Consider the following 13,509-nt stretch of genomic DNA (forward strand, 5'->3'; position numbering starts at 1 on the left):
CACCTTCCTTGATCATGGCTCTCAGCCCTTGGTTCCTGCCTCGGTCAATTGCTGGGTGTGGAGGGTTCCAAGGCCCTGTCTTCCTGTGCATGGTGTTCCGATAATGTCAGCTTGTTTCAGCTTGTGCAACAATTGCTCACTTGTATCCTGACCCTGAGGGGGTGCCTGCATGTCTAACTTGTTCGGCCTGGGAGTCTATGGAAGTCAATATGACTTTGCACTTAGCTACCATGAATTCCACCACCGCGGACGACAGAAGAAGTTGGATCTACCCTTATCTTTTATACAGGCGTACAAAATGAAGCTTGGAAGGATTCTCAACCATTTCCGGAGGTACTTGTTGATCTTCTCCACTCCTTCTAAGCTTGTTATCATAACTTTATACTAAGTCATCAGCCACATGAGTCTCGGCAGCAACCCATGGTGATATGGCCATGCCATAAATTTACCTGTGAGCCCTAATACTCCTCAGCCATTTCTCTGTCTGCCTTTCTGTTCTGGTGACACTGTTGCTGTCAGGAAGTAAAAGTTAATTTTACACCTATTTTTAGCATATATATCTCATATTATTACATGTATTAAAATGTATTTTAACAAGTAAAAACAATGTGTCAGGACCAGAACGGAAACATGACCCACTCGCTTAACGTTTACCACAAGTTTTATTGAAGGAACCAGGAAGGGGTGCGCCCACGATCCCGTGTTCGCTCTCGTACTCGGCTTGTGATCCGAACACGAAAGTGGATCTTCCGTAGCGAGCGATGGCGGTGTCAGGGGCGGAAAACTGGTCGTAGGGAGAGCAAGACGTGGTCAGGATCAAAAACGGATCGTAATTCGGGACGGCAGAGCAGACGTGGTTGAGAACAAAACAGGTCGTAGCGGGAAACAAACAGGAGCAAAAAAGGGGACCGGCCTCAAGGTCGAAAAAGGCTTTCCTTGAAAAACAGAGTTTGCAGACGGACTGCCAAACGGGGACAGATAGGAGTGGGTTTGAATAGGGACAGAGAGCCAATCAGAACCTGCGGCAGTTGGCGCCAAATGAGCGGGCACAGGTGCTTCGCATCGGTAATCATGACAAAATTATTAAAATCAGGACATTCAGGTTTATTTGTCAGATTGTGTGTGTGGGGGGGGGGATTTAATGCATGAACCGTTTTCAATAAAACTGTTTTTATTATTAATTTTCAAGATTATTTCTTGTATTTTTTTCAAGTTTATACATTTATTATTTGCTTGCTTCTAATCACTAATTCGTTTTACAAACTTATTCCAAGAAGGATTTTTTTTTACAATTTTATTTGTTTTTATTTTCATTTTATTTGACTGTATTCAAGAAAAACAATTATGATAATTCTCATTCTCATTTCAATTTGGACTATTATCACCACAGTTTATAGGTTTTTTTGGGCTGTCGAATCCTTGTAATCTCAGTAAAGTATACCTATGAACAAAAGTATGAAACAGTATGACGCATCCAAACAATATTATCGATTTACAGAAATATGTTGAGGGCAGCACGGCGGCGCAGTGGTTAGCGCGTGTGCGGCACAGTTCTAAGGTCTTGGGAACCTCCTGTGTGGGTTCAAATCCAGCTACCGGACTTACTGTGCGGAGTTTGTATGTTCTCCCCGTGCTTGCGTGGGTTTCCTCCGGGCACTCCGGTTTCCTCCCACATTCCAAAGACATGCATTTCAGGTGGATTTGCCGGTCCAAATTGTCCCTAGGTGTGAATGAGCGAGCGAGTTGTCTGTCCCTGTGTGCCCTGCAATTGGCTGGCAACCAGTTCAGTGTGTCCCCTGCCCTGCCCACTGCCCGATGATTGCTGGGATGGGCTCCAGCACCCCCGCGACCCTACTGAGGATAAGCGGTGCAGCTAATGAGATGAGATGAGATGAGATGAGAAATATGTTGAATATCTGCAGCGATAATCCCCAAGACTATTATCAGGAAAGTTTTTCTGTCTAATCCTTATAATCTCAGCAAAAATCGCCCAAGGACGAAAGTGAACACGCAACGTGACGCACAATCTTGCTCACGATCGATGTGTAAAGTTGGGAAAAACCTCCTGCGGGAGTTTAGGCATCGGGAGCCAGTGGCCTGGAATTGCACGCAAAGAAGCTAAGGACAAAGGGAAGCGCCATCGTCGCTCAATGACATGCATAATTCATTTTTCTCAAGCAACGTTTCCGACGTGTTCGACCTTCCGTCCCGGTTTTTGAGCAATTTTATCATACGTTTAACAGGATCGCAAAATACAAGCGTGTTAATGGTCTCCGGAAGAGGCGACGAACCCCTGACTCATTCGCCGCTCTTAAGGGGCAGACATCTCTCCGCGGCCTCTCGTATCGGCGAACTCGTGGAGTCGTCGCTCGTGCATGGATGCCGTCGGACGTTTTTTACCGCAATCAGTTGGTGAGAGACATGAGCGAGAGTCAAGAGGCCCTCGGGGAAGCCAATAAACCAAACAAGGAATTGCGTGTCGGGATAATGAGAGCATATGGCACGAGCGAGATGCACGCGTGCCGTCACAATGTATAATGGTCTGATGGTCGAGACCTTTCGAGATAAAGATGTGAGGCATTTTCTTTGAAATTTCCTTGTTATGAGATATCATATTTAAAAAATGATTACGGCGAACACTCATTTATTTCGAGGTTTATGTTCCAAAAAGAACGGGTAAAAGGCGAAAGTCCGTTAAATAGAAACCCTCGTTTAAACCGGGTTTTTTACACTATAAGGCACTCCGGATAATAAGGTACAGGGTTAGGTAGGGTAACTTTAACTTGATTACTTTCAATTACTTTTGGATTGGATTGGATTACTCCAATACCAAATATGCTAATAAAAGACAAAATAAACTAAATATGAATAAAATGATGACTCACAACACGTGGTAAGCTTTCTCTCCTGGCTTTGATCTCTTTGATCTCCGGCAAAACTAACATAAAATGCGACAGAAACAAAATGAAAATAAATCCAAACAGCTTGCCAACATCATTTTTGCCGTTCCATGTATTCCGTTACTCCCCAAGCCTGCACAAAATTTTGTAATTTTATTTATATTTAGTTTCTTTTGTCTTTTATTAGCATATTTGGTATTGGAGTAATCCAAAAGTAATTGAAAGTAATCAAGTTAAAGTAAACCTACCCAACCCTGGTTATGAGATATCATATTTAAAAATTGATAACGGTGAACCCTCATTTATCTCGAGGTTTATGTTCCAAAATGAACGGGTAAAAGGCGAAAGTCCGTGGAATAGAAACCCTCGCTTAAACCGGATTTTTTTACACTATAAGGCAATCCGGATAATAAGGTACACCCATAAAAAAATGTTAATTTGATATATTTTTCATATATAAGGCACACTATAAGGCGTGTGCAATTAAGGACGGTAAAACAAAAATTGTGTGTAGGAGAAATGCTGCCGACCGACTCCACTTACAGGGCTGGGACTAAGACCGCCCCTCTTGGCCAGGACTGCGCCTACCCATAAATCCATCACAAGAGCTCCAAAGTGTCTCCTATGTTCCTACTGCCTCCACACGTGATCGAAAGGGGCGGTTGGGGGGGCAAGATGGCCGTGTTGTCCGCCTGAGGACAATGGCGACCAAGAAGGCCAAAAGCCACCGCCTCATCTTCCTAGCCAGGAAACATGGCAAAACCAAGCCATGGTTCTCATTTTCCCTATCCCTCGGCTGAAGGATGCGACAAAAAGGCATAGACTTTTCTGAGAAAGTTTTTTTTTGCCTTCCAATCATGTGGGAAACTGTGAGCACTACATGCTGGCCGTATATAATTCAAAGCCATTTACTGTGCGGTGAAAATAACTTGCATAAGATTCAAGTGTCATGTTTTTGTCATGATTACTTATGTGACTCAACTGCCGCAGGTTCTGATTGGCTCCCTGTCAGTATTTGAACCCAGTCCTGTCAGTCCTCGGATATCAGTCCGTCTGCGAACATCATTGTATACTAGGCAAGCCTTTTTTGACCCTGACTCCCACCTGTCCCGTTTTTGCTCCCGTTTGTCTGCGGCTACGACCCATTTTGATCGCAACCACGTCTGCTCTCCTGTCCCGACTTACGACCCGTTTTTGTTCCCGACCACGTTTTTGCTCTCCTGTCCCGGCAATCCACCTGTTTTTCCGTCCCTGACACCGCCATCTCTGGCTACTTCCGTATTCTGAACACGTGGGCACAGCCCTTCCTCTTTCCTCCGATAAAACTTGTGAGAAACGTAACGCAAGTGGGTCCTATTTCTGTTCTGGTCCTGACAGTTTTTATTAAACCCCATCCTCCTAGAATAGTATTCACCTAATTTCTTTGAGTACATCAGTATATACAGGGAGTGCAGAATTATTAGGCAAATGAGTATTTTGACCACATCATCCTCTTTATGCATGTTGTCTTACTCCAAGCTGTATAGGCTCGAAAGCCTACTACCAATTAAGCATATCAGGTGATGTGCATCTCTGTAATGAGAAGGGGTGTGGTCTAATGACATCAACACCCTATATCAGGTGTGCATAATTATTAGGCAACTTACTTTCCTTTGGCAAAATGGGTCATAAGAGGGACTTGACAGGCTCTGAAAAGTCAAAAATAGTGAGATATCTTGCAGAGGGATGCAGCACTCTTAAAATTGCCAAGCTTCTGAAGCGTGATCATCGAACAATCAAGCGTTACATTCAAAATAGTCAACAGGGTCGCAAGAAGCGTGTAGAGAAACCAAGGCACAAAATAACTGCCCGTGAACTGATAAAAGTCAAGCGTACAACTGCCAAGATGCCACTTGCCATCAGTTTTGCCATATTTCAGAGCTGCAACATCACTGGAGTGCCCAAAAGCACAAGGTGTGCAATACTCAGAGACATGGCCAAGGTAAGAAAGGCTGAAAAACGACCACCACTGAACAAGACACACAAGCTGAAACGTCAAGACTGGGCCAAGAAAAATCTCAAGACGGATTTTTCTAAGGTTTTATGGACTGATGAAATGAGAGTGAGTCTTGATGGGCCAGATGGATGGGCCCGTGGCTGGATCGGTAAAGGGCAGAGAGCTCCAGTCCGCCTCAGACGCCAGCAAGGTGGAGGTGGGGTACTGGTATGGGCTGGTATCATCAAAGATGAGCTTGTGGGGCCTTTTCGGGTTGAGGATGGACTCAAGCTCAACTCCCAGTCCTACTGCCAGTTTCTGGAAGACACCTTCTTCAAGCAGTGGTACAGGAAGAAGTCCGCATCCTTCAAGAAAAACATGATTTTCATGCAGGACAACGCTCCATCACACGCATCCAAGTACTCCACAGTGTGGCTGGCAAGAAAGGGTCTAAAAGAAGAAAAACTAATGACATGGCCTCCTTGTTCACCTGATCTGAACCCCATAGAGAACCTGTGGTCCCTCATCAAATGTGAGATTTACAAGGAGGGAAAACAGTACACCTCTCTGAACAGTGTCTGGGAGGCTGTGGTCGCTGCTGCACGCAATGTTGATCGTGAACAGATCAAAGCACTGACAGAATCCATGGATGGCAGGCTTTTGAGTGTCCTTGCAAAGAAAGGTGGCTATATTGGTCACTGATTTGTTTTTGTTTTGTTTTTGAATGTCAGAAATGTATATTTGAGCTGTTATATTGGTTTCCCTGATGAAAATAAATAATTGAAATGGGTATACATTTGTTTTTTGTTAAGTTGCCTAATAATTATGCACAGTAATAGTCACCTGCACACACAGATATCCTCCTAAAATAGCTAAAACTAAAAAAGCCCCACTCCAACTTCCAAAATATTCAGCTTTGATATTAATGAGACTTTTGGGTTCATTAAGAACATGGTTGTTGTTCAATAATAAAATGAATCCTCAAAAATACAACTTGCCTAATAATTCTGCACTCCCTGTATGTCTTGATTAAATTATCTGTGATAACGGGTAAATAATTACTGATATTATCATATAGCCAATCTTCAGATTATGATATTGACTATGAGGTTTGTCATGCTTTATCCCGATAAAACTATAAACTGATGTGTGTCTCTGAAATATGAAACAATCATAACAGAGATATGCAACTTTTCTCAGCAGATTAATTTCTCAATCAATTATTAATTCTAATTATTGATTGACCCTGAAATCAGCTAAAAAAATCAGCCTAGTGATGCAATCATTATTAGATATCCACTTTCGAAATTCGTACACAAATTATTTCACACTAACCTACCGTACACAAACGCGCTTGTAAACAGTTGCAGTACAAGTTCTGCTATAACAAGCGAAAACGCTTTTACTTTATTGACTTTACTTTATAGTCTTTATTTACTATATAGTTTTTATTGGCACTCACAACTTTCTCAGTTTCAAGAGTGCATCAGGCGTCAACCAAAGCTATACTGCTCACTTGTGATTGGTCCATTGTTATCAGGGGAAAGAGGCACATAGTCACAACTCCTAAAACTTCTGCTCATTTCCCAGCACTGGGCATATAAATATACTTCTTCAAAGAATTGTATTAAAAATGGAGTGAAGGAAGAAGCGGCTTACCTGCAGGCAAAAAGCTCCACGGAGAGACTTTAAAGGCAAGGAACCAGCTGTTCTTTTGAATGTAAAATAAAAATAGCATTTAATGTCTCTCAAATGCACTTGCAACAACAAATATCAGACAATCTGGAGAAATGTTGACTGACACCACCTACTGTGGGGGGAAAAACTATTGAGTAGCAGAGAGGATGATACGTGTTGTGAATATCTTATTTACAAAATTGAACATGATGTGCTCAAAATCTTAATCACTAGCATCTCATTTTGGCATAAGCGCATGTCTTTAATTCAACACATAACACATTTGTAGTGGAAATCTCTTATCGTCCTTTGCGGTTCTGATTCTGGCTAGCGATGGGATCTGAAATGGAATGAGCAGTCTCTTCGAAGGGTTCATTTACAGAATATTCTGGGCATATATGAACTACAGACAATAAAGCCTATTTTCTTTACATTTACAGTCTGACGGCCAGTGTTATGCCGAGAAATGCATCCCTGCCGAGATTTGCGTCCCCTCGCTACTATAACCACTTTTACCTCACTTTTATCTCACTTTCATATCACTTTTCGGGAATGTAATGGCGAACATATAACAAAAACCACTTCGTCTTGGATTTGTTGGTAATGTAATACAACTTAAACTATTCCGTTTTTGTATTTGTTGTGAATGTAATCGAACGGTAATGCACACGCAGCACACCGTATTTAGATCACTTTTGAGAACTGTTATGCACTCTACCGTAAAGCTTATTATGCTGAAATAAGCTTTATGGTAGAGTGTATAACAGTTTCAATACGAGCGATTTGAATAGAAAAAGGCAAAATAAACATGTTACCTGCTCAAAAGTGATTTGTATACGATGTGAATTACCGTTCGAATACATTCACAACAAATTCAAAGACGGAATGGTTTAAGTTGTATTACATTCCCAACAAATGCAAGACGAAGTGGTTTTTGTTATATGTTCGCCATTACATTCCCAAAAAGTGATATAAAAGTGAGATAAAACGAGGTTATAGTAGGTTATAATAGCGAGGGGGATGCAAATCTCGGCATAACACCCGCCGGCGATGTCACCAGTCACTGAAATACGTCATGCCACATATTACTGGAAAGCTTCAACTCTTACGATTCAAAATGTACTCATCACAGAAAAATCACAAAGTGCTCTCATAGTCAGCTGATTATATAATTCTCTGCAAATATGGAGTCAAGTCAAGTCATGTTTATTTGTATAGCCCTTAATCACAAAGAGCCTCAAAGGACTGCACAGATCAAAGACTAATGCAAACTATTATTACAGACTATTATGACACCATCCGCTCATTTAAAACCTACATAAGGGCGAATAATACGCATATTATCAACATAAACTATAGATTATCAATAGGCTATAGAGTAGAAGTGTCTTTTAAGCTTAGATTTCCACTGAGTTGTTACATCCAGCACCGTCCAGTGAATCCAACAGTGTAAAATATTTGCTCCAAAACACACAATAATGCCAACAGATTTAAAAAAAAAATCCACCTAAAAGCATTCCGGCATCGTTTGAAGTTATTTGCTGTATCCTTTTGTTTCGCTCCAAAAATATCAGACTTGTCAGATGATTTCCAATACAGCCAATAGCCGCTGACCTCTTGATTGACACTACTCTCGGCCAAATGCAAGATTTTTTTCACTGCCTATAGCCTGTGGCAAACCTATGAGGGCGTGTATTGTTGTTTTCAGGACCTACTTTGGCTTCAAATATCTTTAGCCAATAGTAACCAAATGAAATGATGATTGACACATTGGTTAGCCAATGAAATCTGATAAGAACTAACACAGATCTTCACTGTGTACTCAAATGTAGAGTCAATGCCCTCATCCGACTCCACCAACTGAGAACATCCATGCACAGATAGTGAGCAGATTTTCCAGCTGTATAATAAAGATTTGAAACCCCAAAGTGGTTATATGAAATTTAAAAGATTAATAATCCTCACGGGCCTTGGCTGCCTAGGGGACAATGGAAACTAGGAAAGTCAAAAGCCAGGCCTCATCCCTCCAGCTAGGAACCATGGAAAACCTATGGTTCACCATTTACCTATCCCCCGGCTGAGGGATGCGACAAAAAGAGAGACCTTTCTGAGGAGGATTTTCTTTTTCACCAAGTGTCCAACCCCCACCTTTTTCCTTCCCCCCCACGTGCTGATTTATCTGACTCAAAGGCAAGAAGGAAAATGTTTTATAACAAACTGGTTTTGGTGCAGGGCCAAAAATATTTCATTTCCAACATGTTATGAAAATACTTCATACTTCATTTAATTCACCTGATTATCTTAACCGAGTTTATGGATCAATAATTTCATTATTGCTGCTAAATGTCTTTCACTGTTTCAGTTTTCTAAGATTATAAGGGCTTATGTCAACAATGTCCTATTATTTTTTGTGTGATTTAATGTTTCTTCTCATGTAAAATACATGTAGTTTGTCAGTATCAAACCTGTTTATCATTTATTTGTGTGTCTCAACTATTCTTCTTCTTGACTGATCAATCACTAACCATATAAATGAACTGAAAATGGATCATTTAAAGCTAAAATTGAAATATGTTTAGAGTATTGCTTCCTCCATAATGCATGCTAGACACAATGCGAGGCTATGTCGAAATAGTTCGGGTGGTAAACCGTGAGCACTGGCTAAATCCCTAACCACCGAATTAGATTCTGAATTAAATTCATATGGTTGAAAGCAATTCTCTACAAAAGTCAGACCCCAAAATAAACGTGCCGTTCATGATTCATTTTTACACACCATTGTTATGCGCAAGTGTGGAAAATCATTGATTGACTTCTGGAAAGAGAAGTCAAACATTTACAACTCTTTCAAAATGTCTAAAGAAAAATTCAAAATCAAAACACACATTTACAAAGGTCTTAGTGTTTGAAACTAGAGGTCTCAAAATGGCCACTTTTGGAAACACCCAGACCTACCATTAAAAAATGTGTAAAATACAATGTCACAATGATTATGATCAAATTTGGCAAAGTACCAGGTAAGGCATCAAGCTGTTGTCTCACTTGTTTTCCAGCTAAGATGCCCATGCTACACTCATCTGCAGGCATTCATTACAAAAACAAATGCTTGCAAACTGTATGTGTTCTATTTCAGATTACTCATTGTTAGTATAACTAGCAGTGATTATTTCAGTTTGGAACAAAACTTCAAAATATTACCTTTCAAAACAGACAAAAACTGCCCATATTCTCCAAATGGTTCAAGAACAGCATTTAATATGCTTTGGACACGTCTTGGATTGGGTTTTAGACAAATTTTACAGGAACATTAGGGCGTTGAACAAAAAGAGCAGTCCATAAACAGATTGAAAATCCATCTCAAAGTGAAACAGTTGAATAGAGCATTGTCCTACTGACGATAGCCTCTCCCCGCTTGGTGAACTCTTGCTCAAGCTGCTCAGGCTGCTCAACATTTGCCTGAGGAAATCAATTGTATGTTGCCAACATGGACAGAAGCTGACACTTGCTTGATGTGATCTTGGACATTTGCCCTGGCACCCAGGAATGTGCCCGTTTACACACCTCATTTACGATTGTGTCCACTTGAAGCGTTAGCCTCCCCCTTTTGTTTATAAATGACTGAAATATTGTTAAAAAAAATGGAAAAATTATACAATCATGACTAAATGTAGTCAGTCATACATTACAATAATACAATACAATCAAGTATAAAACCAACAAGATTAACTTTTGACTGCAACTGACACATACACGGCACGGAGCCAGTAGCGTGAGAAGCTAACGTGGATAGCTACATCTGTGCTGGAGGCTCGTTCTTGTCAAACAGCAGAAAAAAAAATGGCCGCGAAATGCACGGCACCAGTCACGGAAAATCCAAATCAGCACATAACAAAAGAGTAGTCTGAGAGTTCACAGAAATATGAGAAAATATAGGAGTAGATAGGCTCTTTTAAAAGTACAACAAAAGCTAACCAGTGGACTGGTAGCCAGTGAGCGCAAGAAGCTAATTCACCACGAAAAGTCTCTAATTCAGCTACTTTTAGCTACTTGTAAAAAATACCTTTTTTTTTGTTCACAGTGGCTCGTCTATAACCATTTTTTTTTTGTTAAAAATAGAGCTGCACAGACCACAGACAACTGCAAACCACGGACTATTACACCATCCCCTGATCTAAGACCTACATGAGGTCAAGGAAAAACTCAAAAACCTCAGCATGGCCATGCAGTTAGCTTGTCTCACAAAACGGCTTTATTTTTAATTATAGTTGAATTGAATTGTCTTTATTGTCATTGATATTGACGTTCTTAAACACTATTTAAGGTCAACAAAAACATGCCAGAAAACATCCATAAATTATTCATTCGGAAAGAAGGAAATTATAACTTAAGGGGCTGTAGTAAATTCATAATACCAAAGGTGAGAACTACCAGGAAAAGTATGTGTGTGTCTGTGTGTGGAGTCAAACTTTGGAACAATTTACAAAACGAGATCAAACAATGTCCAACTATTCACTTGTTCGAATTTAAATACAAAAAAACATTCCTGGCGGAATACAGAGATAAAGAAAATTGGGTATGACTGATACGAGAGATTAGGAATAGTGCGTCTAGAACTATGGTTTACATTGTGTTATTGTTATATCATAACTGTTATTATTAATTTTATTACTATTGTTTTTATATCATCGGTGTATTTAATAGGAAAGATGAAGAGGTAGGGAATATAAGCATTTGCTTCTGACTTCCCCCTTTTCGAACATATTATGTAATATTATTTTGTTGTTGAGTTATTGTTTTTGTTCTGTTTTTTATTTTAATGTTCGAGTAAAGTTTTCATTAATTCATTCATTCATTCATTCATTTATTCATAATAGAGTACAGTGGGACCTCGCTACTTCGCGGTTCCATGTTCGTGGGTTCAGAGCTTCGCGGGTCTAAAAAAACAATCATAATAAAATAAAATAATTTAAAAAAAAATATATATATATATATATATATATATCGTGGGTTTCCTCCGGGCACTCCGGTTTCCTCCCACGTTCCAAAAACATGCATTTCAGGTGAATTGGCCGGTCCAAATTGTCCCTAGGTGTGAATGAGCGAATGAGTTGTCTGTCCCTGTGTGCCCTGCGATTGGCTGGCAACCAGTTCAGGGTGTCCCCTACCCACTGCCCGAAGATGGCTGGGATGGGCTCCAGCCCCCCCGCGACCCTAATGAGGATAAGCGGTGCGGATGATGAGATGAGATGAGATATATATATATATATATATATATATATTTTTTTTTTTAAAGCATTTTTGAAGGGGCGTCGCTACTTCGCGGATTTTCACTTTTCGCGGGCGCTTTTGGTCCCCTTTAACCGGGTCCAAAAAATAAAAATAATAAAATAAAATATTTTTTTTTTAAAATATTTTTTTTAAGCATTTTTTAAGAGGTGTCGCTACTTCGCGGATTTTCACTTTCCCCGCGTGGTTTTGGTACCCATTAACCGCGATAGCTGAGGGATTACTGTTTTTAATAAATAAATGAATAAAATATTCTATTTTGCGACTTTTGGCTGTCGAAGTACCCTGCAAAAAACGAGGGATTCACATAGGTGTTACGGAACAGATTAACTGCGAAAACCGAGGAGTTCGATTTTAAAGCTCGAAAACCTTGTTTTTATCGAAAAAGGACACTGTTTCATTTGAATTTTAGACGAAGTAATCGCATTAAAATTCTCAGAAGACATAGTTGTACGGGGTTTACGGGTGGATGAGATCGGTATAAAGTGGCCTAGTACGTGTACAATACGTCTGCTGTTGCTGATGAAATCTCATGGGGAAGTTGATGTGCAATGGTGGGTAAAACGTTTGCAATAGTCACTGAGCAAGCCCGGTGACCCGGTCTCATGCTCCGCGGGAGAGTGACTTTACACAAGAGAAGCAGCCACCACACTAAAAGGTTTTGTGTATTAAAATGTAGAAAATCGATTCAATGGTAAATGTCAGTATACAAGGACCTGTGTTGATTATCAGTTCTCTAAGAAAACACAGATTAGGTCGGACTTTTCCATCAAGTGCTGACAGCTAGCATAAAAGGTGTTGTATTTGCTCTTATCTGGATTGCTTTTTCTAATGCTGGCTGATGAAAATTATGAGTTCATAATGGTTTTACAGAGATAAAGAGACGAGAAGCTTGCAAATAGTCACATACCTGTTAATTTAAGTCAAATTTTCCCTGTATTGGATACGTTTTTTGGGTGATTTCAAATTGTGTACATCGTTTAAAACTGTTCTTTGTCGAAACAATCTCGTCTTGCCTATTTCAGCTCTAATCCGGAGCGTTTTGGTCACTGGTAGCGGACGTCAACCTAGATTGTTGATATTGTCGCAGCATCATTCAGAGATTCAGATTCAGATTCAGATTCAGATTCAGATCTACTTTATTGTCATTCTTGTACACGTGTATACAGAACGAAATGTCGATACATCTGACCCGCACAGTTTCCTCGAATGTACAGATATAAGTAAAAGTTGTATTGTATTATGGCTACGTATAGTATTTTACCATACCATAGTGCCGATAGTGCAAGAGGAGTAGCTAACCAGATGTGCAAAATGGGCATTCAGGTTAACAAGTCAGGTAAACAGTAACATTAACACTGTAACATAACGCTGTAAGTACAATAGTGCAGAGAGCAAATGTGCAAGGAGTGGCAAGCTATAAAGAACTGCCAGTAGTGCAAAAAGTCAGATTAGCAGCCGTTAAGATTTAGGTTAACTATATGTTAACTATATGTTAGATTGACCATTTAACAGTCTAATGGCCAGGGGGACTAGACTACTGCGGAACCTGGTGGTCCTGCACCGCGCACTGCAGTACCTCTTCCCAGAGGCTAGCAGAGTGAACAGTCCATGATGGGGGTGAGAGGGGTCCCCGATAATGTTCTTAGCATGGGATAGGCAGCGCTTCTG

At 40.3% G+C, this 13,509-nt stretch overlaps 1 protein-coding gene across 2 annotated transcripts in view; it reads right to left on the reverse strand.

The window, feature by feature from the left end:
- The window catches only part of crhr2 (corticotropin releasing hormone receptor 2), a 124,895-nt gene that overhangs the window by 91,125 nt on the left and 20,261 nt on the right, over positions 1 to 13,509 (reverse strand). The window contains exon 3 of one of the 2 annotated variants that reach the window (XM_088348062.1): positions 6,535 to 6,586. The exons of the other annotated variant lie outside the window; for it this stretch is intronic. Coding sequence (XP_088204188.1) covers positions 6,535 to 6,586 — 52 coding nt within the window. The remainder of the gene's footprint in view (positions 1 to 6,534; positions 6,587 to 13,509) is intronic. 2 annotated transcript variants of the gene reach the window in all.

This window comes from Urocampus carinirostris, chromosome 1, assembly GCF_059441175.1.
Source record: "Urocampus carinirostris isolate Australia breed hairy pipefish chromosome 1, RoL_Ucar_1.0, whole genome shotgun sequence".
Taxonomy (NCBI): Eukaryota; Metazoa; Chordata; class Actinopteri; order Syngnathiformes; family Syngnathidae; genus Urocampus; species Urocampus carinirostris.